The sequence below is a fragment of the Typha angustifolia genome, chromosome 11, assembly GCF_048772165.1.
Source record: "Typha angustifolia cultivar Huaian chromosome 11, ASM4877216v1, whole genome shotgun sequence".
In the NCBI taxonomy this organism is placed as follows: domain Eukaryota; kingdom Viridiplantae; phylum Streptophyta; class Magnoliopsida; order Poales; family Typhaceae; genus Typha; species Typha angustifolia.
This window is the reverse complement of record NC_133249.1, coordinates 5,891,010-5,917,940: the sequence shown is the minus strand read 5'-3', so window position 1 is coordinate 5,917,940 and position 26,931 is coordinate 5,891,010. Positions and strand designations below refer to the sequence as shown.

The window sequence follows — 26,931 nt, the reverse complement described above, 5'->3', positions numbered from 1 at the left end:
GTACATGATACATCTGTCAGCTCACAATTTGTCTGCCTAATAATATGGACATGGATCGGACAAGATCAAAAAACTTTAACACAACCTGAGCCCAGACTTAATTTAATACTAGTCTAGAAATGAACTGGGCTAGACCTTGTCCAAGTCCGAGCCCGATTTAATTTTGTCTAGGCAAGCTCAACCCGGTCCATGAGATGAACCGGCTCGAATTCGACTGGCAATGGCTTGATCAATACTCACACAGTTGTCGAAACAATTGCAAAAGATCAGTAAACAACATAAAACATCCAAACAGTATTATTCATCAGACCTACAACAAGGGATTTTAACTTCCACATTGTCAATCAAGAATCCAAAGCTTATAACATCCAAAGGACTTAAAACGAGCAAAAGTACAGTGTTCTTTATATAATAAGTCTTCTTATCAAGACAAATGATTTCATAAGAACTATCATTTTTTTTCTCCTAATCCAATAGTTAAAATTAAATAATAGTAAATAAATTAATCGAAAATACCGATCATATGAATCAAAAGTATCGATCACCCTTTCAAATTATAAGAACAAATTATTCCTATTTTATTTCCTTCTCTTAGGCAACCATATTTTTATAAGGCATAATTTAATAAGAACTTTTAATTTTTCTCTCCTAATTTAATAATCTAATCACATACCTAAAATAGCTTATATACCTCTTAATTTTTTAATAAATATAAATTTAATAACTAATTTATTAGTATCGAATCATTGCTCATGTATCAAATATGTAAAAAAGAAGATGGTCACTGTTATGGTCTGAACTTCCTCTTCCCGATCCAGATCAAATGCAGGAAAGCAGCTTGTATAGTCGAGGGAAAATATTCACGAGATATTCTTGGGAATATTACGGGTTGGTCGATTCGTAACTTCCTGATCTACGTTTTTTATATTTATACCCCTCGCAAATTATAACTGCAACTAGGACGAAAATAAGTAAAAGTAGAGATGGTGGTGGAAGTAACAGGTGATGGTGATGGTGAGATTAGGGATGATAATAACAATGGAGGTGGATAGATTGCGGTGTTTAGGGGATAAGGATAAGGGGGGAGAAAGGGTCGAGATCCTAAAGACGAGTGAGAACTCGATAGACGAGGGAGGTTAAAAGATCACCGACGTCGAAATAGAGCACGACTAGAGCTTGGATAGAAGGGAAGGAAGATTAGAATAGAGAGACAAGAAAGGAGATAGAATTCAATATTCATTCATCATAATATTTTTAGTTGCTATCAACACCTTAAGAGGCTAACTGAACAAGCAAAAAATGATAAATAATAACCCTAGAAATAGTGAATTCTTGTCGATCATGTTCTAATGGGGTCGAGCGCATTCGAACGCACATTTTGCGTTATCTGCTGATGTGAACATTTGCAGGCGCTCGAACAGAGTCTGCACGTTCAAATGCACAATTTGTGTTTTTTTTGTCAATATGAATGCCTGCAGGCGTTCGCAAGGCGCATTGGGACATACCCTTCCCGCGTTCGAATGAGACATACAGAATCTTTATTTTTTTGAAATAAGGATTCTATATACACAATAAGAAAAAAAAACTTATAGAGAGTATCCATGCTCGAGACGACTTGAGGTCCGAATCACATCAGTCATATACAAATGGAACAAATTGTAAACTCTTTGTATTTAGATATTTGCATAGTGGATTGAAGATTGCTCCGCCCGTGAACGTAGGTACATCACCGGACCACGTAAATCTTGTCTCTCTCTTTTTTCTCTTTGTGGTTTTATGTATTTGATGTTCATATTTGTGATTAGTTTGGGTATTTGAAGTTCTATACAACTAGCACCTTGAATTTGGAGTTCTCATATTGATATTAATATTAGCTTTGCTCCAAATTATTGCTATTCCATTTGAATTTGTTTGAGGGTGAAGGGTTTTGCTTCTGCATCCTTCACCAATTTAGGTATTTGCATAACACTTACACCTACTACCTTAATACTGAAAAAAAAATATAGAAACAAAAATTAATAGATTGTTAAGTATTCACTAATTATTATATTATTTCTTACAGTGCTAGAAGGAAACCTTAATGCACTAGGAAGGTTTCATACCATGTTATGACTCAACAAGTAGCCAATTATCAAGCTTAACCTATAAAATAGTAATCTGGGCATTTTAACCACCATTTAGACATTCTTTATTAGTATTTTTACCTATGAAAAAAATGAAAAAATTATTAAATTGATCAACATTTTTATTTAAAAAAAATACTGATTAATTTAATATTTTTATTAGGACTGTAATAAATTAGACTATATTTAATAATAAATTTAAGTGCAGTAGAACAGAATAATGAGCTATAGAGTTAAGAAAACTCACAAGACGACTCAATTAAAATCAGCATCCGCAATCCAATATTTCAAGCCACGTGTACACTAGATCCAACGTCCCAGTTTGCATCTCATCCTCGGCCCTGATCTGACGGCTATTAAGAAGCAAAGAGCTCCAGCTCTCGCTCTCTCTCTCTCTCTCTCTCTCTCTAAGACTCCAACCACAGCCATCGGTTCCAGTCTTCCGGGTATCGATCAAATTACCTGGATCACATGCCAGCGAAATCACCTGCTTGTGATACAACAGCTTAGCGTCTTCCCAGGCGTAAAACACTGCCACGTATTCTTCGAACACAGTTGAAGGCAGCTATTTCCACCGACTCTCGACGAGAAGCCCGTGCGCCAATCCGAAATTCTCGATCTTTCTTCGATCCGACTCTACCCGTCGAATCGAATTCTCTCTCCCCCTCCACCCCCAAAAGAACTCGGATATTTTCACCCAAGACGTGGAGCGAATAACCGAAATCTCCAACGAAGCGGGAGTTTATCATGCAATGGATTGCTCGGGGACGTAAAAAGATCAGATTTCCCCCCTCCTGGTGATCTTTTAGGTATTTTAGGGTTTAATTTCGAGCCATGGTGGGCGATTTGGGATCCGTGGTGATGAAACTGGGGTTCTCGGCATCGGATTACCAATCCGTAGTTTCGATTAATATTTTCGTGACGCTGCTCTGCGCCTGCATCGTGATTGGGCACCTGCTTGAGGAGAACCGATGGATGAACGAATCCATCACTGCCTTAGTCATTGTGAGCGCTCATTCGCCATCGAATTCAAGATTTGGTTGCTGTTTATGTCGAATGAACTGAGTTGGAGGTGTTCTGTTGGTTTCAGGGGCTGTGCACTGGATTCGTCATCCTTCTTACCACGCAAGGGAAGAGCTCGCATATTCTTGTCTTCAGTGAGGATCTTTTCTTCATTTATTTGCTTCCACCGATCATCTTCAATGCGGGGTGAGTTTCCTTAGTAGCATATTCTGTTTTAAGTTGGTAGTTGTTACAGATCTAATTTGGCTGGCATTTGTATTAAGCAACGCAAACCTTATGAGGTTACTCTTCAGTTTTTGTATATGAACCAAAACTTTGTGAAGGAAGTTCCCATTGCTTCAGACTGTATCGCGTAAAAATATGTGGAGGGTCATGATTGTATGCAACTCATCATCTCATATTTTGGGCTTAGTTGGACATGGAGGGTATCTGCGTCACACTCAGAATGAGCAAATAATTGTCTTTTTCAGGGTATCTGAAGTAATTGTTTTGTCTTACTAGTGTATATATTAATGAATTTATGTTAACAGGCTTGAGTAATGAAGGGAATAAAGTGTTGATTGACTTCGTAATTGGATATATAAAATCTTTAAACAACCCATATTCAGTTGTCAGTTTAGGCAAGATGAATGAAACGGGAAGTTCTGTAGGCCTATTTGTGATAAGGGAATAAGGGGATGGAAGACATATCATTGGATAATAGAACTATTTTTCTGCTCTTTTGTGTTTGGTTGGAAATTAAAGTGCAATGGTAGAATAATTTGAACAGAAGAGAATTCCTTCCTTTTTATGGAGTAAATTTTATCAGCATACGGTCTTAAAGTCTTTATTAGCATCTTCTGAATCAACTGAGCCTAGTTGGTTATGAGAGTGATTTACATTAAAACAGAAACCAACTCCCCCACTATCCCATCTACTTACCCTAAGAAGGTAGAAAAGGCTTTGACCTTGATCTTCTTTAGAGTTTCCAAGCTGGAGATTAGGATGATTTTGATTTTGGAATTGTAAGTGAAATGAATTGTCACATTTAGGTGTTCATAGATCTGTTTACTCTTGAACTTGCAAATTGGATGTATAAGGGAAGGCAGACATGTGTGCCATCTGGTTTCGAACATCAAGAACACCTGAAATAGTTTTTTTTGGAATTGTCATTTGGCACATCTTTAGATCAATAGGTAGATTGATCTTAAGCTCCTCTAGAAACAGCTTTGGTTCTCCCTAGCAAACTTTATATGGACGTAGTCTGTCTCCCTTTATTCCCCTTTCAATGCCAGTGGTGCCGAGTTCTCTTTAATACGCGCATATATTGACTGGACAAATGAAGAAAAAACATAGGGCTTTAACATACATATGAGAAGGCATAATAAATATGCTGGCATGAATACATGATTTAGAAGAAAAAGGTACTGTGGTTTGACCTGATTTAATTTACCATCTTGTACTTCAAATTTAAGTACTTAACCCTCCGTGGTCACATCACGTTGCAATTGTTAGTCAGCTGTTAACCAAGATATGAAAAGGCTTAGATACCCTTACAAAAACAGTCTGATTACTCAATGCAATCCTTCACTGCTTGACAAATGGGAATGAGCCATGCAGGCTAGTGGAGACTGGTTGGTGGATAAGAATAGATGCCTTCTTCTATTTCTTTCATTTAGTATCTTACTAGGTGGGTGGTGGGTGAAGAAGGCCAAGATAGTTAAAATGGTGTTATAGGTTGGTCGGGTAGTTTTGTCATTTAGGAATGTGCTTAAGACAGGAAATATTGATACTAATAAACCACAGTTATTCTAGCATTTGCACTGTTAATTCTGGATTAAAAATCTAATAGTTGAGACGTGGTGTGGACCACTGAGTGGTTAAGTGCCTAAGTTTGAAGTACTAAAATGGAGTCAAATGACAGGGAAGTAAATTGCAATTTATCCAACAAAAAATTATAGGCATGATTTGGATTCAAATGCTAAGGTTGGCAAGTGATATTTTATTCAACATTAATTGCTCATATAATTACATCAATAGGGTTAGTACTCCATGATAGTGCAAGTCAGTGGGAGATAATTAAGGAAGAAAAGTTCATAAGAAACCTTTTTAAGTCTCAACCATTTCAGGTCCTTCTGGGGCCATCCTTTGTTAATTTGAGAACAATCATTAAATTTCCCTTATCTTCTTTATCTCTTGTGAAATCTCTAGGCTGAATTAAGTTTGTTATTTTTATGCGAGTTTGCTGATCTTGTCAAACATTTGAATGGATTCCTTATTTTATCTTCAATAGGTGCTAGAATATGCCAAGTGATTCACTCTCGCTAGATGCTGCAAGCCTGCAATAATGATCATAAATAACAGTGAATAAATCATAATATGCATTACGATTAGTGGGAAGTGGAAAGAAATCTAAGAAAATGAGCTACAGCCTAAAAGAATGTGCTTTTTCTCATTTGCATATACGCTTATATTTAGGTAGAATTTTGTCAGAACATTTTTAATAGGTTCTACTCTTTTCTATGCTTTTGATGAAGTTGTTATTTCTCTTTTCATATACATTTAGAAGAGTTAACATTTCAGTAGATTTTGCAAGTCTTTACATTTTCACAACTATAAGATCTTTGATTTTCTCAGATATCCTTTTCAATTTTCATTAGCTCTTGCTTGGTCTTGTAATTCTTTCTTGATCCACCTTCACTAAAGGTAAGTTAGGAACTTTTGCTGCATTACCACAAAGAATTAAAAAAAGAAAAGAAATGATAGATTGACCTTCAAGTTGAAGCTTCTTGTTGCAAAGTTGTAGCAAATTTGTGAAAAATGAGATAGATTTCTTAAAGGCAGTACCTTGAGAAGAAGCAATATATTGACCTTGAAGTAGAAGCTTCTTGTTGGATCACTATTTACAGCTAATTAGCTACTTTTGTTAACTTTGTGAAAATAAGTTGTTTCTTAGTTAAATCATGGAAAATTTGACATATGAGGTTTCCACTTTGATTTCATCCTTAGGAGGTATTTAGCACTTATTAGGAGGATAATGTGAATAAATATGATAAAAAAGAAACTCCAACATGCAAAAGGGTGTTCAATTTAGCACTTAAAATTTTTGATGATACAAGCCTATAAATTATGATGCATTCCACTTAAGATATCTAACAATGGTAAATTATCTTTTACAAAGAAGCTGAGTGAATTTGCTGAGAGTGAGCATATACATCTTTTGTATTACGTAAATGCCTAAATTTTGGGAACATGTCAAGTCTTTTAAAATTTAAAATACTTGTAAATGATACATTGCTCATGCTAAATACAACATATATTAAAGGACTTATCAACAACAAACCCATCTTTATAATTAACTTATTTGGTTTGCCTTGATAGTTCATTAATTCTATACCTTCCTCTATTTCAATGCTTGGTTCTTAGACTTTGTAGAGCTTTAGAATTTCTATAAACAAATAATATTGCATGCAGTGCTAAATTCCTGATGGTTTTTTTTTTTTGCTTCACTAGGTTCCAAGTAAAAAAGAAACAATTCTTCCGCAATTTCATGACAATTATGTTGTTTGGTGCTATTGGGACATTGATATCCTTCATCATAATCTCTCTTGGTATGTTCTTAATCTTTTAGGAGAAATTATATTTTACCCCCTTGCTGTTTAGTTCAATTACACAAAATCATCCTGTATTTTCAACTTAAGCATTTAATCCCCTTTGGTTTGCACTTTTATGTGGTTTGGGCTAAAGCGCAACTATTATATTTTTCAAGGTTCTAAAAATCGGTATCGGGATCGAGCTCGATCGTCCAAAAAAACGATACGTATCAGCTGTATCGGTCATATCGGCCGTATCGGCCGCCTGTATTGGATCGGACTATTTTAATTAAATAAAATTCTAAATATTATTAAAAAATGTTGAGAAATTTCTAAAAATTTAGAAAAAATTATAAGAAAATAAGAAATAATAATTACTAACATATAAAGCCTAAAAAGTAAAAATCTCTTTTTTTCCCTCTCTTATTTTCTATCCCTCTAACTGTTAGTCTAAAGTATCCATTCTCTCCCACACTTCTTTTTTTTAATCTTTTTCTCTCTCTCTTTCTCACCTTTTTTTTAATCTTTCCTTTTTCCCTCTCTCTCTCATACTCTTTTTTTTTTTAATCTTTCCCTCTCTCTCTTCCTTTTTTCCCCTCTCTCTCTCATACCCTCTTTTTTTTAATCTTTTCCTCTCCCTCACTCTCTCTTCCTTTTCCCCCCTCTCTCTCATACCACATTTTTTTTAATCTTTCCCTCTCCCTCACTCTCTCTTCCTTTTCCCTCCCTCTCTCTCATACCCTCTTTTTTTTTAATCTTTCCCTCTCCCTCACTCTCTCTTCCTTTTTCCCTCTCTCTCTCCCTCTCCCTTTCTCTCCCTCACTCTCCCTTCCTCTTTCTCTCTCTCTCTCTCCCTCTCTCTCTAGCTGCTACTGCTGTCAGCAGACAATTGCCTGCTGCAGCCACCTGTACAGGCCGAAACCGGGTGGTTTCTGTTTCGGCCGATCTCACTCATGATCGGCCGAAACTGGAATCCTTGATATTTTCTATCATATTTGATTAAATTACTTTTGAATTTGTAAATCTTCATCAGAGACAAAGTTGTAGAGTACTGGATAAATTTTTCTAGTGTATCTAAAATAATATTGATCAAATTTCAATTGAGAAAGACATGATAAATATATTAAACAAATGTATGTTTTTGTGCTAGAGAAAAGAGAGAGTGAAAGATGTCAGTGTTATATTTTAGATCCCGAAAGAGGAAGAAGGGAAGGATAGACCTCTCCTAGCTCCAAACTTGCTTGAGCATGATTAGAGACTCTTTTAACCCCAAAGTTTTGGGCCATGTTCAAGTTAGCTTCAAGTTCAAAGTTCGAACATAATGTGAGCTCGGAGAACATTTACTTAGATTGAAATCTCAAGTCAGATTTGGACTAGCACTGTTCATATGGCTCAATAGCCTGAAATCCACTCAATTTTCAATCCATAACTCGACAGTATCTTGAACTAGGCCCGACTCGAGCTCAACCCGAGACCAATTTGGTTGGAATTGGGCTTAGCCTCTCTCTCAGCCCAAAATCCGAAGACCAAGATTGGCCCAAAACCTGAACTTGAACCCAGCCTGAAACTTGAACCTATAGTCTGATTATTAATATTGTAAGCCTAGGCGGCATATAACCTTGTAGATATCCCTTAGGTAAAGTAGCAATATGCAAATATATTAGATAGCCCACAGGTGCCTTTATGTTAGCTAGCCTACATTTCCTCTTTAATCACGTATTCAAATTTTTTTAAATCAACCTTCTATTTATTTACCTTCCATTTCTTACTTTTAATTTTACCTTTTGCATTCTCTCCTTTCCTTTGAATCTATCCTTCATGGATTGAATCTGGCTTAGCGTGCACACTCTCCCTGCCTGATGGTCGAGTCAGGCCTCTAAAGTAACTTGACCTGAAGGGCTCTTGGGTGCACGCCAAACTTGGGCTTGAAGTCAACCTGGCTCATGTAAGTTCGAACAGGATTATACCCAATAAAGTGACTTCTCCTTCCTCTTTAAACCCTTCCATGACTTATAAAACTTAACACCACTAATTCGCTATCCTCTCTCTTCCCTCTTCGCCTCATCTTTCTCTTCCCCTCCATTTGACTTCGCCTATTCTCTTGCTCTCTTTCTCTCTCTCTCTCTCTCTTTGGCTTGTGGTACTGTGGCATGTGTTAATTCTTCATGATGACTTCCTGTGTTGGCACAAGGTGTGTTGTCTTACATACAATGCACCAAGTAATGCATAGATCATTGATTGCAGTCATCTTTGGTAGATGTGCAACAGCTACTTGGAGATGCTTGGCATGACCATCTCCCTTTAGAGTGGTGCCACAGGTAAGGTTTTAAGTGCAAATTTCGAGATCAGGATCGGGTGCTTGAAAAAACGATACATATTGGCTGTATCAATTATATTGGCCTTTTGTTTTAAAGGATTCAGGTCGGTGATTGACTAAATCGGCCATATCGCCAATTGGTTTCAGCGATATGGATTGGACCGACTGATACTTGAATCCATGCCTCTAAGCATGGAAGAAGAATATGTTTAGTATAGCAGAGGCTAATAGGAAGTAGATTGCCCTAGTTTTTTGTTCCCTCTCTCCTAATTGTAGAAATAATACTACCGGATCTTCCACTTTTCACAACCAAATGCTCCCTTAGGAGAACAAACCACTACATGATTGTTTAATAATTCATAATATATTTATGGTTTTTTATATAATTGCCACTAAAAACTTTAAAATATCATAATTGCCACTAAAATCTTTTGATTCTTTTAGAATTGTCATTATGGTAACATTGCTAACAAATTATATTAAAGTCAACAGACACATATAAATGACTAAATACCTTCTATCTTGAAGGTTAGAATGTAAAATATTTATCAACAATTTGTTTCCCATAAAAGAAAGCATTTTTGTTGTATTATTTGACTAAAATACCTTCCTAAATATTGGATGGCTTTTAAATTATTTTACACAATTTATCCAAGGAAAAAATAGTCTTTTTTTAAAATCTAAGTTCATGAGAGGAAAAGCTCTAGGTCTTTTTCATCAAAACAAAGTATAAAATACTGATATTCATAGGGTAGGTTATCCCTCAAGTACAGTATAAGAGTATATATATATATATTAACACCTCCCTTTCAAACGGAAGTTGGATCAAATATAAGGAGTTTGCCAACTATATATTTAAGATGTGGAGTGGGATGTGACATTGAACAATTTAGCTATCTGCTCAATAGATGTTATATGAGGAAGACTAATAGTGCTAGCTAGAAACGTCAAACAAAATGAGAGTCCACCTTAACATGTTTTATTCTCTCGCGGGAAATAAAGATTGCTTGCAATCTATGCAACACTCTTGTTATGACAATAAAGAGCAGTATGTATTAGGAGTTGGCATGCCAATGCCCTTTAATGGATGACGAAGATAAATAATCTCCTTAGAAGAAGTGGACATGACTATATTCTACTTTGGTACTAGAGAGAAGAGAGAGACAATATATTGCCTCTTGCTTTACCAAGATATCAGAGAGTTACTAAGGAACACAGGATTCAGTAGTTGAATAACGAGTGGTAGGATCACTAGCCCAATTAGCATCAAAATAAGCACAAAGATCAAGAGACGGATGTGTTAACATTAAAAGAGAGTGAGTATTACACCTCCGCACATAATTAAGAATCCAAAGTAATGAATAGATCGAGGGCTATCACAAAACTGACTAACTATGCTCATGGCAATGAAAATTATCTAGTTTTATGATACGTAAGTACACAAGTTGACCAACAAATTGTCAATATCTAGTCGAATATACCAATTGGACACCATCTATAGGACGAAGCCTCATAAGAAGCTCAAGAGGTGCATTAATTGTCCTATCATTAGATATAGCTACCCGACTAATCAAATTAAAAGCATGCTTTTGTTGAGATATAAGAATGTCTCTCATGTGAGCAATCTTAATACCAAAAAAATAACAGAGGAGGCCCATGCTATTTATTTGAAAGTGCTGGGATATAAGTGTTTCTACAAAGACTTATTATAGCTGAATCATCACCTATAATAATCATGTCATCTACGTTGAGTAGCAAAAAAACTCGCCTCTACGAAGAATGCATAAACATAGAGTGGTCATGATCACTCTGGAATCGCTCATACTAAGCACGAGTTGCTTGTTTAAGGCCATAGATGACATGGCGAAGTCGACAAACATGGGATAAAGTAATAAACAATCTAGACAGAGGCTGCATATAGACTGTTTTAATCAAATCACTGAGAAGAAAAGCACCTTTACATCTAATCAATACAAGGGCCAGCAACGAATGACAATTACCATAAAAAAAGTACGAATAATAGTAACTTGAGCCACAAAAGCAAATGTCTCATCATAAATAATGCCATACTCTTGGGTGAAACCTTTGGCAACAAGATGAGCTTTGTATCGCTCAATAGATCCATCAGGTTGTCTCTTAATTTTGTAAACTCATTTATAGCTAACGAGTTCAATGCTACTTGGTAAAGGAATAACATCCCATATTTGAGTACATGCGAAAGTCTGAAACTCTTCATTCAATGCATGCTGCACTCAGGATGGACAATAGTATCCTGATAAGAACTAAGCCCATGATCTGCATGAAGAGCTATTAGAAAGGTGTGAAACTTAAAAGAACAACATGCAACATCAACAAACCATATCTCTGAGGTGGACGATGCTTACATTAAGATTAACGAGGACCCATAGTACTAGTAGGAGAGAGCACAGATGGTGGTGCCAAAAATAAAACAAGAGGAGATGCAGATGAAGAAGATACAAGAATAACCTGTTGAAGTACACCTGATTGATAGGAAGATAAGGGAGTGAATCACTAGAACATCCAACAAGAGGCTCCTTAGAAGAATATGGAGTAGGCACAGTCTCAAGCGAAAGCTGAGGAGAAGATGCCAAAGATGGAGGCTCAAGATAATAAGGTTTTGAGACTCTGAGTTAAAAGATCATAAATTGTTAGCCTTTGTGTTTAGAAGTCAACACTATACCATAAAATAAAAAAGAAAAAAAGAACACATCGCACAAATCGAGATGAAGTCATACTCATGAGCATGAAAAAGAATAGATAGTATGTCCAAAAACATGAAAATTATTGTAATCTTATTTAATAAAGAAAGGTCATAAGGAGAGCGATCTCATAGGAGAGACGAAGGCATGAGATTAATAAGGTTAACAAAAGTCAAGAGAGCTTCAACTCAAAAGGAATTGAGAATGAGAGCGCGAGTAGTCTCTAAGATATGACGATGTTTTTATTCTGCTACACCATTTTGCACATGAGTGAAGGGGCACGACTGTGGAAAAATGGTGGCATGAGAATAAAAAATGAAACGCATAGCAGTAGAGGTATACTCTCAACTCTCAAGCACAGTCAAACCTAAAAACCTTAATATGTTTGTGAAATTGAGTATGAATTATAAAAGTAAAAATTTGATAAACTTAATAAATCTCATTGCAATATCAGATTGATGACGAATGAGATAAACCCAAGTATATCTAGAAAAGCCATCAATGAAACTCAGGTAATACAAATATCCAAGTATATCCACACATGGAAGGTAATTGTGCATCTTCCCAGATAATGAATAAGATAAAAATATGAATTGCTTTTATTATTACTTGAAGAAAAAGGAAAAGCCACTTGTTTGGCCAACTTACAATCCAAACAATCCAACATAGGACTAAAGGAATCTTCTCCTAAGGCTTCGATACAGAAAAGACCTTTAAGACAAGACTTGACATATAATCTAATTAGATTAATAGGAGAGAGAGCAGCACCAACGAATTGGAAGTAGGTGAGATAGGTACATGAAAATAAATATGGTAACCGTTAGTTCTATGACCAACTCCAATCTTCTTGCTGATAAGCAGATCCTGCACAACACAAGAATCAGCAATAAATAGGACATGATAACTAGAATTACAAATGCTGTTGGCTGAGAGAAGATTAATATTCAGATCAGGAACATGCAAGACATTAGGTAGTGTAAGATGACCAGAAGCTTAGAGATAGTGCTAATAGATCCATACTAACTGATGGGAAGAAGAGATCCATTTGCAATCGGAAGTGGTGGTATTTGTGACATGAGTGAAAAAGCAGTACCGATAGAAGGATCTGGACCAGAGTCCATAATCCAAAAGTCATGAGTAATATTAGGAGTAAACATGTTTGAGTGATCCGTTAGAGAAGCAGTAGTGGATACAGGATTCTGCAAAGATATTTGAGGAGCTGACTTTGTTGGGCCAATATTTGCTCAATCTGCTAAAGACAATTTGGTGGACTAATAGTACCAGGAGTAGGAACAATGGAGCATCTCAGAAAAAATATCAATAGCCATAGCTGTAGTTGGGCATGGACAACTCTTTTGTTTGTGGTTGCTGCATTTCTCAAGATACAATTCCAATATTTCCCAATCAGATAAGTCAGTTGTGGCTGAGCTATTTGCTAAGCAGACTCGTCTACATAATGTTCACTCTTGATATGCTCCACATGTGGTGTTTCTTTAGACTTGGGCGGAAAGGTTCGCGATGTCGTAACCACTAATTACTCAAGTAGATTACTATAATAGACTAAAGTCCCTGCCAAAGGAGCAAACTTCAGGCGAAGAGTATACAAAAACTGGTAAACTGGTGATACTCTCTAAATGACTCACAAGTACTAACAAAATTTAAAGGAAAGTCGAGAGGGTTTGATTCTTGCAACTCATGCAAAAAATTATGTATGTGACTATAAAATAGTTGGATAGATCGTTCACACTGCTGAGCGATTTGAGCATTAGACAGTAGGTGATATTTCTTGAGCACTACTAGACTCGACAAAATATAAACAAATGTGGCACCAAAGATCAACTACAATGGCAAAACGAATAAATTCGGACAAAGTGCTTTGTCAATATAGTCAAATATGACCGAACAGGAATGTCCACGGAGATAACGATGGTGATTTGAGTATTTTTTTGACGTACAATCAAGCCTTTGATGACGACTGGGGTTGTTGAGGAGGCAATTCGACCATGACGAAGATGATGATGCTGGGATTGATCGTTGTTGGGTTTCAAAGATCCCCAAGGGTTTCCGGTCAGAGCGACGAGGTAACTGTCGCTGGTTCACAATTCCCCAAGGGTTTCTGGTTGGAGCATGATAGGTCAAGGTGGGTGGGCTTTGATACCATGTAATGAGAGGAAAAGCTCTGGGTGAGGAAAAGCTCTAGGTCTTTTTCGTTAAGCAAAAGTATAAATACAGATATACATGGGGTAGGTTATCCCTCAGGTACAACATAAGATTATATATACGTTAACATGTTTTAAACTTTTAATCATTATTAGTTAGATTTAAGTAACAAAATGACATCTTTGAAAGAGCACAACTTTTTCAGTGACAATTATGATATCATGAAGAATGTCATGGTAATTATGATATTTTGAAAGTTCATTGGCTATTATGTAAAAATCACTATATTTATTTGATGTAAACAACTTATTTTTGTATAATTATTTATTCAGGTGCTATGGGATTGATCAGAAAGCTTGACATAGGTTTACTGGAAATTGGTGATTATCTTGGTAAACTCACTTTCTCTTTCTCATTTTCTCTCCTGATGATAGTTGGATACTCTTTGTTTCCTTGCTAATTATTTCTATCTATCTAAATGTATGCAGCGATTGGGGCAATATTTTCTGCGACGGACTCTGTTTGCACCTTGCAGGTTCTGAACTCTTGCAGATTTGCTTTGTAGTCTTTGCTTGTGAAATAAGATATCATTGTTTATGTGTTTGAAAAACAGGTGCTTAATCAAGACGAAACACCTTTACTCTACAGTCTGGTCTTTGGTGAGGGTGTTGTTAATGATGCCACTTCAGTTGTCCTATTCAACGCTATTCAGAACCTTGATCTAGGTCATATTGATGCGCTTGTTCTACTGAAGTTTGTCGGGAACTTCCTTTATCTATTCACTACAAGCACCTTTCTTGGAGCATTTGTAAGTCTTTTCCTTAATGTTAGAACTTCTGTTTATCTATTTAGTTTAACATGAGCTGTTTTCCAGCTGATAGTTGCTTTCTTCTGCAGACTGGATTGCTTAGTGCTTATATTATCAAGAAACTGTATTTTGGCAGGTTTGACAAACAATCTTCTTTTAAGTGTTTTCTATCAGAATGCTATTGAAAAAGTTGAATGGCAGCATCAAAGAGTTTTACTGGTGTTGCATTTTCTTTTACTTCCTCTTTAGCTTGTCTCTTATCTTTCACTTAATACCAACAAATATCTACTCTGTTGCTATGTAATGACTTAATAATCTTCTGACATGCAAAGGGAAATGCTTGTAAAGTGATTGAAACAAAATGATTTTACTTGCCTCTTTTCTGAGTTTCTTACTTTTGCTTTTTAATCCAGGCATTCCACTGATCGAGAAGTTGCTCTTATGATACTCATGGCATATCTTTCCTATATGCTGGCAGAAGTAAGTTACTTAACTTTAAATTTGCCTTGCCAAATTCTGAGATCCTTTTGTCCTTCTAGCTTTTTCATAATGCGAGAGGCTCAGTTACATATGATGACTATGTTCGTTCCTGACATCGAAATTTCTGTTGCAGTTGTTAGATTTAAGTGGCATTCTCACGGTATTCTTCTGTGGAATAGTAATGTCACACTATACCTGGCATAACGTGACAGAAAGTTCTAGAATTACCACAAAGTATACAATCTTTATCTTTTTTCTGGCAAAGCATCTGCTTCTTATATTAAACAGATTTTATTTTACTTGTATCATTTTTTTTCTGTTTGCAGGCATGCCTTTGCAACATTGTCATTCATTGCCGAGGTTTTTCTCTTTCTTTATGTTGGCATGGATGCATTAGATATTGAGAAGTGGAAATTTGTCAGTAACAGGTATGTTGTTTCTCATTTTTAGATAATATTTTGTAACCAAGGAACATTTGTTTCCCTTGATCCCATATGTATGGTGCAATTCTGAGCGAGCCTACCGATTCCCGATAATTGAATTAGAGAGTTCTCAAAATTTAATAATTTGGAATATCCAAACTGTCTGTCACCCTTATTTGTGCAACTCTATATACTACTTTTGACTACGATTGTACTTTTAACACAAGCAAAAAGAATATCAACTGTCAAAAGAGCTTGATTTTATATTAAAGCACCCTCATATGAATCATGAATTTATTTTATATTCCTAGGGAACCTTTTCTACAGCATATATTATAGTTTGCTTTACTGAAGTATGATATGCAAATCAAGGGCCTTTTCCTTTAGATTTTCACAGAGGCAGAAGTTTTTACTAGGATATCAACGTCACTTTGTGATCTGCTATCAGATTGGTAAAAAAACTACTTAATCATTAATTTACAAAGTACATCCATATATACGATATCAGGAAGCTGCATAGGGTAGATTTTGGAATTAGAAGTTTTTGACTTCATGAATATGATGCAATAATTTGGCCTTCAGTATAAATCAATGCAGTAAAACAGATTATGCATAGCCTAATGGGAACTTTTCCTTTTTATTATTTCAGTGTAGCAGCCATTCTTACAACCACATTTTTTATAGTGTTCAATTTGTGGTCACCCAGGGAATTAGTAGAACCACACTAAATCAGAAATCCATGAAGACTAATATATATCATGGAATTCACAGAACTTATGCTAGTTTGTATGAATAATGAAGTTTGAGTTTCCGTTATGAGTGGAATTTGGGGTTTGGCTTGCATTATGATGTGATTCGGGTCAAACCAGACCACCACGTAGATATTAGCATGGACATTAGGCTTATGGCTAGACTTATTTATCTAGCTAGTTATTTATTTCAGCATTTGATTTAGTTTTATTTCAGTTTGTCTTAGTTAGTTTGACTGGATGTTGGATTAGTTATGAATTTGATTTAATCAATGTTTTGAAAGGCGACCGTGGATGGTGAGAGGTCACTCCACCACCTAGCATCAAGGCGAAAGGCGGGTGACAAGACGGTCTAACATTTTTTATATAAAAAATTATATATAGTATATTACCATTTGTAGTACTAATATAGTATAAAATTTGTAATGATGCACTACGCCATAATATCAAATAACATTAATTAATTAATCTAGCATAACAGATTAACTATAATTACTAATTAAAAAACTAACAGATCAAAGCATATTACCTATTTGACTATTTCCTATTACTAATAGATCAAAGCATGCTTACCGTGATTCACAAACTAATACAACAAATTTATCAGTGATTATTGCAGTTAGTAATTAACATTGTTAATTACTAATTTGTAATTAAAGAAGGAACATACTGTAACTATAGTAAGGAAGAAGAACAAAAAGGAAAGGTATAAAGAGAGGAGAAAGGAAACTGAGAGAAAACTACTATTACGACGGTGGCCAAATCGGGAGGTGGCCGTCGAGAATGAAAAGGGAAGAAGAAAGAGAATAAGATAAGGGTTTGAGGGGTATCTCACTCGCCGCCGCCCGGAGATGATCGAGAGAGGGAGAGCCTTTTGGTCGCCTTTCTTGTTGGTGGGGTTGCTACTAAGGGCGCTTTTTGAAACACTGGGTTTAATTAAGTAGTTCGATTTAACTGGTTAGCCTCCAATATATATTGTGGAGTGCAATTAGGATTAGTCATGTTCTGAGTAATTGATTAACTCCTTTAATCTCCCGTCTCTTTTCTTCGACCTAGCTTCCTCCCTCACCTCCCTTTAACCCTAGCTGAGCAAGCCACCAAGGGCAGCCAGCTCCTCCTTCCTTTCTCGGTTAGACCTCCCCTTTTCCTGTTGCACCGACCATCTTCTCCCTCATCTTCTCTTTCTCTTTACTATCTTCTCTCTCATCTTCTCTTTCTCCTTAATATGTTCAACCATTGCCTAGAAGCCTCCACATCTAGGCCATCATCTCCACAGTGCCAACTACTTAGCACGCCCTAAATCTGTTGCAAGCCACCACCGCCGCCACCATCCTACTCTCGTCCTCACCGCTCTCAATCACCACCCCTCTATGTCTTAGACCCCCTTCCCTAACTCGAAATACATTCTTGTCATCTCCAACACCCCCTTACTACCATTAGAGACTTGCAACTCCATCCAAACTGCAACACCTCCCCGCTACCATTAAAATAGTGTTACTGGAGTCTAAACTCCTTCCTTACTCCTTCCCCCCCAAGTCCTACACTTTCCATCACTCTAGACCGCTTTCCCATGTTCCATACTTGCCCTAACTCCATTAACCACGTCCAAGCAATAAGGTCTCACCAAATCCGTAACCTGATCTCCACATCCTAGCCGCGCTTCATCCGATCTTGAGCTAGTATTCGAGAACGATCCATATCACAGTGCAATTGACTGCACTCAGATGTGATTATGCAATCATCCTAGCTGCCAAATATCTTGACACTCTGTAGCACTTTGTGTTTGGCTTTTTTTTTTAAAACCAAAAGGCATGATATTGGATGAATGGAAGTGTCAACTATAGAGACTCACATATGTTCTTTTATAGTTGGTGTTGGATGAAGATAGGGAGTCTTTATAGATAGCAGAATTGTGAATGGGTATTATGATCCTACCATGGGGGTTGGGTTGAGTTGAGTCTAATTAGTTAATTTTGCTTATTGCTTTTAATTTTGAATTAAAGCGGATGTAAGTCCAATAGGGCGAATTGGTTCCGATTGCTATGATCTACTTTTATAAATAGGAATGGTCATAGCTTCATAGGTTAATTATAATGGAATGAATATTAGTTTAAGTCAATTTATTATTTTGCTTTTACCTTTTATCGTTCCCATTAAATTGTCTTTACTTCCTAGGAGTAGATCTTAACCCTAGAACACTTCTAAGTTTTTAGACCATAGCCACCATCTTCCTCCACAAGCTACTCGCCCTTACGGCCGACCACCAACATCTGCAGTTGTCTGCTACGAGCAGATCCATATTTGGTTCGCAACAGTTGTATTAGAGTCACTGTTTCTTGCGTGATGGTGAACATGCAATCTAAAGCTAAGGGGAGATCGCGGCCATGGAGGACCAAGAACTTGTCTCCATCCCTATGGCAGCTTCTTCGGCGCCATCGACCACTGTTGTCGACAAACCACCTGTGTGGGTGAGAGTGATGCTCAAGTTCGTAGACTTGTTAAAGATTTATCAAAGGAGGCTGTTAGATCCATCGACAGGAGAAGATTATTCTCCTTAGGGCCGACGTTCCAACGACCACTGGTGGCCATGGTCGGCTTCCGACTGTAAGCTCGTGGTGGATTCCGCAGCCGCTGATAAGCGTTCAATAGCCGGGCATGACACCTTTTTTCCTTTTAGCCTTCACTAAGTCTTATCTCGAAAATGATGAACCTGAATCTACTGATTGGCATGATCTACTCTACAAGTATAAAGACGTCAGGAATTAGTCATCTTGAGAATAAGGTGTCGGACGTGTGTTGGATTGTTATGACTCAACGAGGGTTGAGTCAGTTGGATCTAGTTGAGTCTAGTAAGTTGGTTTTGCTTTTGACTTTGAATTAAAACGAATGTAAGCCCAATAGAGAGAATTGGATCTGACCTCTTTGACTCTACTCCTATAAATAAGAGTAGTCATGGTCTCATAGATTAATTATCATGTGTGAAATGGATATTGGTTTAGGTCAATTCATTATTTTGTCTCTATTTTTTTATCATAGCCGTTAGGTCGTCTTTACTTTCTAGAAATAGATCTTAATTTTAGAATCCTTTCAAGCTTCTAAACCTTAGCCACCATCTTATTTCATGAACCACCCACCCTTACAACCAACTGGCACCATCCCATAGCTGTCCGCCACCCTTCGATGACCGCCGTAGTGTTGGATAATCCATTTCAGCCCCGTTTCGACCTTCTCTCACCTTTTTGGCTCTTACTCTGATCTCCAAATCCACTCAAGCTAAAGCCAGAAAAATCCTAACTCATGAGATTATCACTCTTAAAATCTCATAATATTCTTACGAGTGGATCGTTTCAGATTTGGTTTATAACAATGAGACATGAATTTCGGTGACAGAAGTTGTGTTAATTCTCTTACTTGCAATACTTCATTCCTTGGTGGCTATTGCGAGATTATGCTGCTGAGAATGGGTGATGCCATACATCAATATTGGCGGCTACCACCACTTTGTATGATCCACTTGGAGTTTATTTGGTTTCGATAGGTGTTTAATTATACTAAATGGGTGATATAGGTTCTCCTAATTTCAATAATTTCCTAAAGTTTAATGTTATTTTTCTGCATGTCAAAAATAGCCTAAACCGAACCACCAAAGCCAGAGGCAAAATGTTTGAAGCAGGTCAAAACTATGAACTGTTTTGTTTCTTTTCAGAGATCAAAAACAAAATTGAAATTTCAGACTTGTTTTGTAGTACTTTAATGATATATTCAATGGGATTAGGAAAAAGAATTATTTTTATATGGCTAATACTCATTTTATGCCAAATTTCTAAGCATTCTTATGTGTTTGCTCTTACACTCATTTTCCATTGTGCTTTAAAATATGAATCTTGAAATTGTGATAGTAGTGTGCCTAATAGTTGATCATGTTGATTACCTATATTTGGGTACCTTAAACATCTTCTCTTTCCTATGCAGTCCTGGAAAATCAGTCACCCTGAGTGCAATTCTCTTGGGTCTGGTATTGATTGGAAGAGCTGCTTTTGTTTTCCCACTTTCTTTCTTATCCAACTTGAGTAAAAAGTCTCCAAATGAAAAAATCACATTTAACCAGCAAGTGAGAGTTACCTTATTAGTTTCATGTACTTCTTTTCTCATTGATTTTCAGCATGTTAACTTTCAAGATTTTGTCCACACTCCACAGGTTACAATATGGTGGGCAGGTCTTATGAGAGGAGCTGTATCCATTGCACTTGCTTACAATAAGGTTAACTACTTGAGTTTTTATAATTTTACCAACTGTTTCTTCCTTTTGTCATTGCCTCTTCCCTTGTTGCTTAAAGGCACACCCAGTTACAGTTCTTGTACTTTTAGTATGACTAATTAACTGGCACATGCCATAGAGCAGGATAAATCTTTCAGTTTCAAAGGTTCATTGTATGCAACTATGCACTGTGATTCTATATGCCAGCTCTTCATTCTAGGCTATTCATCTTGTATTTTATCTTTTCGAAAAACACAATCTTTGTATAGAATTTTGGGGGTGTAGTTCCATGTGCAAATAATAAGTAGGTTGATTCTACTAAGATAGTCATTGTTGCATCATTATAAAAATTGAAGCCTTTTTAAAAATTATGAGTAGGAAATATTGACTTGATAATGAGGAACATCTGAGTTCTGTGCCATGGCACACACTATTGGATGGATGGTATGGCTCCATTGGTGAATTGATAATCATAGGTTGAATTTGAAGACCACAATTCCATTTTTTTCGTGCCATTCATCTTTCGTCAAATCCGGTTTTTTTCATGCAAGAGTTTCATTTTAGGCTGAACATATCTAAGTTAATTGCTTCTATGTTCATAGAAAACTGACTTGGACAAAACAATCAGGTGTTATCGTCATCAACATCCAAGCAATTTACAAACAATATGGGTTGATTGGTGCGCCAATCCAACCTTCAGAGAGAAAAGAATTTAGTAGTTGTCTTGGTCTTTAAGGCAGAATAAAGGGGGTTCCAAATGGAACACAATTTCACAACTGTACAATTAGATGGTTTTTGAATACACTTTGAAGTCCGAATCACAGATGCGGATACAAAAATGGAGAAGTAATTTGTAAGGATAGACCAATATGATAAATCTTGTAAAACAAGAACACTATAAGGATACAAAGATATATCAACATATGTTTGATGTGTTTCAGAAAAAGTACTTGTAACTTATGGATAGTAAATAATGAAAAAACCATCTTCGATTCATTCATTAACAATAAGTGGACATTCATAAGACAAATGTCCAAAAATATCAGTAAGTAAATACAAGTAAAAAAAGAGAACTGCATTTATTAATCATGTTTGTTTTCAATATGTCATTAGCTCCAAAGTAGGCATCCTACAAATTGATTGTTCATAATCTACAAAATAACACCCAAGTCAATGTTTATTTAGCAGGACCCTTGCCCATTCAATCTTTACTAGAAGATACTAGCTTTTTATCAAATTGGCATTTCTCCATGTGATTTATCATTCTTTATGAACAGCATAACCTCATCTTTCCGTAGTATCCAGGAACCGTCCTAGTCTCTTCTAAGCTTCGGTATTTTAGAACTATCCTAGTCTCTTCTAAGCTTCTGTATTTTAATTCAATATCCTGCTTGAATTTGTTATGTAAATATGGTTCTCACTTCTTATGCATACTCAATAATCCAATGAGAATGCTTGAGTATTGTTGTTTCCAATTTTCCATGTCTTAGATAACATGTTATGTGCTACTATCTGATATCGGTTTAACTTTTTTAAGTTGTTTGTTTAGAAGATCCTCTATTTGTTGCCATTCTGATGTACTCTGATATATTTGCAGTTTACTAGATCTGGCCATACTCATCTGCCTAGCAATGCTACTATGATTACCAGTACAATCACAGTCGTCCTATTCAGCACAATGGTAAAATCCTATTTTGTTCTAGTTCAACTTAAGTGTATACTTTGCTAAATGCAATACTATGGCCTGTTACATTGTATAATGTGGCAGTACTTTTTCATTAGTTGCTGCTAAGAAAATTGCATAACCCTTTTATCGGTTTTCTCATTTGGTATGAATTGACAAGGATTTTGTTGCTTGCATATATGATCTTTGACATTCTAATTGAACTGTTGGTAGTCTTTTCGGCAAATGTGCACACAGAGGTTTGATACTACAACCTTTTCAACTTTCCTTCAGCCACCGGTATCCAAGTCTAACATGCTGTGTTATGCATGAGAATGTTGCGATCAGTACCAAGGTTCCCCACATCGATATTGGGATCGGTATCGGCGTCCGGAAAAACGATACGTATTGACTATATCGGCCGTTTGTATCGGATCGGACTATTTTTTAATTATGTAAAATTCTAAATAAAAATACAGAAAAGATTCTAAAAAACGATAGGAAAACAAAAAAATAAAAATTACTCATATATGAAGCCTAAAAACTTTAAAATGTATTAATTTACTCAAAATTTAAAATTTTGATAAATACCGAACTGATTCTCATAAATTTCTATGGTTTTTTCCTCGTAATTACCATAAGTTATAAATAATAATGCATAGGACCTGATGCTCCAAAAAGTGATTCCATCATACTAATTATATTGTATGGATCTTATTGTGTGACTTTTGTTTGAGGAGAATAATAACCAACATATGTATTTTGTGTCTGAGAATACTGAGGATATTAAGAATATTAACTAGCATATAAATTTTGTGATGACTCTAAACAATAAATACTCGATGCATCATAATCATAGGAAATAATATTCTCTTGATGACATCGCTGATATGTATATACATCCTCAGTTTCTTTGTCTGTAACCCTTATGTCTCCTTAACTTTCCTAAGCAAATGTAGATGAGATGATCTCACCACAAGGTGTATTATTAGGATTATAGCTGATACTAGTATGTATACTATCTTTCGCTGTTGGATAACTTGTACCAACCTTTGCCCTCATTGTGGTCTTCCCTAATATCTTATCCAATAATAGGTTACCTCTGTCATCTAATAACCTGTCCTCTATTTCTCTAATCCATGGAGTTGAGGAGTCTTTTATCAAAAACATGATTTAAATCAATCGATTGTTCATTTTTTGTCTTTCTTCAATTTCTCTCACTTAATCTCATATTATATGACAAAAAATTAACTTCTCCGATCTTTCTATTGTCAATCGATTGCGTATTTTGATATGGATTAAGGAGAAAGTAGTCTAATTTTTTTCACACTGTGATGAAGACACAGTTTGACTTAAAATCTTTTTTACTATTAGTGTCAAATTTGGTGCCTTTTTCTATCTATAAATAGACCACCATTCAGCTAGAGTGTTATTAGATATAGTTGCAGCAACTTTAGCAGTACTAAGATGCCCAGTTCTCAATCTATATCTCTTCATCAGAAATCAGAAATATATTATTGTATACTGATTATATTGAAAGTTTAAATTTTAAACAAATAATAATAAAAATATTTAATTAAACCATAACTCAGTTCTTTATCGCAGATAATTTGTTTATGAATATTGGGCTCAAGCCTGCTGATTATCTTCCTAATTCCCAACAAGACTCCACTATCATTATTAACATTTGTAGAGAATTGAAATTTTGGATTAAGAAAATAGTCTATAGAAATTTAAAATTTGTAAGCATTCAAAATTTTATATATTCATAAATAAAAATAAATTAGTACATTAAAACTTAAAAATATGTCTACCAACAGCATTCATATCTTTATGTAGTTGTCTGTTCCATCTAGAATTAATCATCTTGTATCACTTTCTATAACTTTGGCCCATATTCTTTTTGATTGATTCTTTAGTTATGCCCATTGCCTCATATAAAAATTCCATCTTAGACTTGTCATCACTGTCTACAAGTCGTAGTACCTTGACAAAAGGCTCAAATACTGCAGTGACAATTATAATATCATTCCAAAATGCATTTTTAAGAGCCATATTCTTCAAAGGTTCACCTAAATATTTATTTTTAGGTTTCATATTCTTAATTTTTATAGATCACTCCTGTATTGTAAACATCTGTATAATATCATCCTTCTAGCGTATGATGATTTACAAGGCTAAAAAATGAGTGACAAATCTAATGATGCTGAGTCTGATAATCTCCCTACCACCAGTTATCTGTCTAAGTAAATTAAGAATCAAATCATGGTCATAATAAAATTTGTCAACCTCTAACTTTCATGTATGGCCATGATAATTTTAGGCTCTTTCGTAATATCCTCTAATATTAGATCAATACAATGTGTAGCACATGACGTCCAATATAAATGAGGTTTTTTTTATCATAAGTAAATTTTTCAGCAGTTTTATAATTGACCCCATTATCAGTAACTATTTGGACTACTCGTTTTTTATCAATTTCTTATACCATCTCATCCATCAACTGATAAGCATAATCTGTATTTTTGAAATGAGCAGTAGTATTCATAGATTTTAGAAATATTATCCCCATGCTCGAGTATACTAAGAAATTAATTATATATTTTTTATTTGGTGTACTTCATCTATCACATATCAGTGTACAATTCATCTTAATACTGTTTAAATGTCTCAATATAAGTACGAAACTCATCTACATCTAAGTCAAAATATTTAGTAGCAATATTATTTAAACTAGGATGCGAAACTCTAGGCATTATTAATTGTATAACATTCACCATAGTGTGATAATAAGGACTATCAGCTACATTATAAGGAATATGGTTGTAGAAGGAAAATTTAGAAATGCCCTACCATGTGTTTTTTTTGCATTTTTAATTTTTTTTCAGATCTATCTTGATGGAAGTTTGTGTACGATCCTTTTTTTTTCTAAAGATATGTATGTATTGGTCTAATATTTTCAGACTTTGTTATAACACCAGGAGTTCTAGGGGTAAAACTGCTACTCTCATATTCTCTCTCTCCATGTATATGAATTGATATAAATATTTGAAAGTTACCACCAGTGCTTCTTTTCACCTCTTCCTCCTCTCTATGCATATTTCTGCTATCTTTCATTATCTTTCTCATCTGTCTCTCCTCATCATCCTCCCTATACTGCTCATTACTATCATCATTATGCATTAAATGTTCTTTTAAACAGCTGACACCACCACTCATTTCTTTTTCACTTTAGTTGTATGTAATATGTCTTTTAATTTAGTGCTGCAATGGTGCTACTCAATATCGATACTATATGACTTCTATTTTGGAGTCATTGATATTTTATGTTCTTCACTAAAACTTTATAACTAGAAAACATAAATAAAAATCAAAATAAAATATAAAATAATTTAAAATTTATGAAAATAAATCCCTTTGTATTTTTTTCTTTACTTCTTTCCAGTTTCCACCCCTCTCCTTTCCTTCTTTTAATCTTGACTTTTCTGTGGAGTTTATCCAAAAAGTATGCTAATGAATAAACAAGCCTTATATGATGCTATAGCTTAATTTTGATTGTTGTAACCATCATTGTTCTCATTTCTATGTCATTGTTTAGGTTTTTGGGTTGATGACTAAGCCTCTGGTGAGGCTTTTACTACCTACAAGGCATCTCAGCAGGAGTGTCAGCATAACATCTGAACCTTCAAGTCCTAAGTCATTCCTCTCCCCACTGCTTGGGAACGGACAGCATTCCGAGTTGGAAACAGGTCAAAGTATTCCTCGTCCGACAAGCCTCCGGATGCTTCTCACTACGCCATCTCGCTCAGTTCACCATTATTGGCGAAAATTTGATGATGCATTTATGCGCCCAATGTTTGGTGGCAGAGGCTTTGTTCCATTTGTGCCTGGGTCGCCGACCGAAAGAAGTCTCCATGGAGGGGAATGAACACAAAAGCGATATTAAATAAGGTGAAAAGGCTGAATTGTACTCTTCCTTTTCAGTCTTTCATATTTCCATTGAAGGAGTAATGATTCATTACATCATGGAGCTTTCTTGGATGTCGCCATTTCAGGCTGGAAGCTTCATTTTGCAGTTTTTTATCCAAATTATGATGGTATTGTCAGAACAGATTGTACAGATCTAGTGTTTGTATGGTCATACATGTAGTCATATCTGTAATAGCTAGTGTTTGTATCATAGTCTGAAACATTTACTACTCGCGGCAGGAAGTTTTCTGCTGTAAGCATGTTACTGTGTATCCTTTCCTGTTGATAAGCAATGAATAAATAGGAGTTTTGATGTATAGACTGTTAGGTATTTCACAAGATTCATTCGCTCTATTTGTTTAGACTTTCAGATGAAATTAAATTATTTCAAGGCTCAGTTCAGTAGATCTTATTTCTAAATTTCCCTCTCTCCTCGTACCGTTTTCTTTTCATTCTTCTTACTTGTTCTTTTTATTTCTTTTTATATATATAGTCTAACAACACTGATGTTATGAAAGATCGTTGGTGTTACCTTCAGATTTTTCTTTTGGCCTGTTAGGTGTTTTGGACCCCCAAATTACTTCCAGCTCTTTGAAATAAATTTCAAGTGGACTTGTTTCACACGTTCTCATAATTAAATCACGTTGAAATTGAATGGATGCCTCCT

The 26,931-nt window shown here is 35.6% G+C and overlaps 1 protein-coding gene across 1 annotated transcript; it reads left to right on the top strand.

Annotated features, from left to right (window-relative positions):
• The first annotated feature begins 2,595 nt into the window (after nt 1-2,595).
• On the top strand, nt 2,596-26,581 carry LOC140769908 (sodium/hydrogen exchanger 1-like). Its single transcript, XM_073110805.1, has 14 exons — nt 2,596-3,128; nt 3,214-3,332; nt 6,639-6,736; nt 14,248-14,307; nt 14,404-14,450; nt 14,529-14,723; nt 14,813-14,859; nt 15,137-15,203; nt 15,337-15,437; nt 15,530-15,631; nt 20,347-20,485; nt 20,573-20,635; nt 22,230-22,313; nt 25,894-26,581. The coding sequence occupies exons 1-14, from the start codon at nt 2,958-2,960 to the stop codon at nt 26,221-26,223; spliced, it is 1,623 nt and encodes a 540-aa protein (XP_072966906.1). The 5' UTR covers nt 2,596-2,957; the 3' UTR covers nt 26,224-26,581.
• The last annotated feature ends 350 nt before the right edge of the window (nt 26,582-26,931 follow it).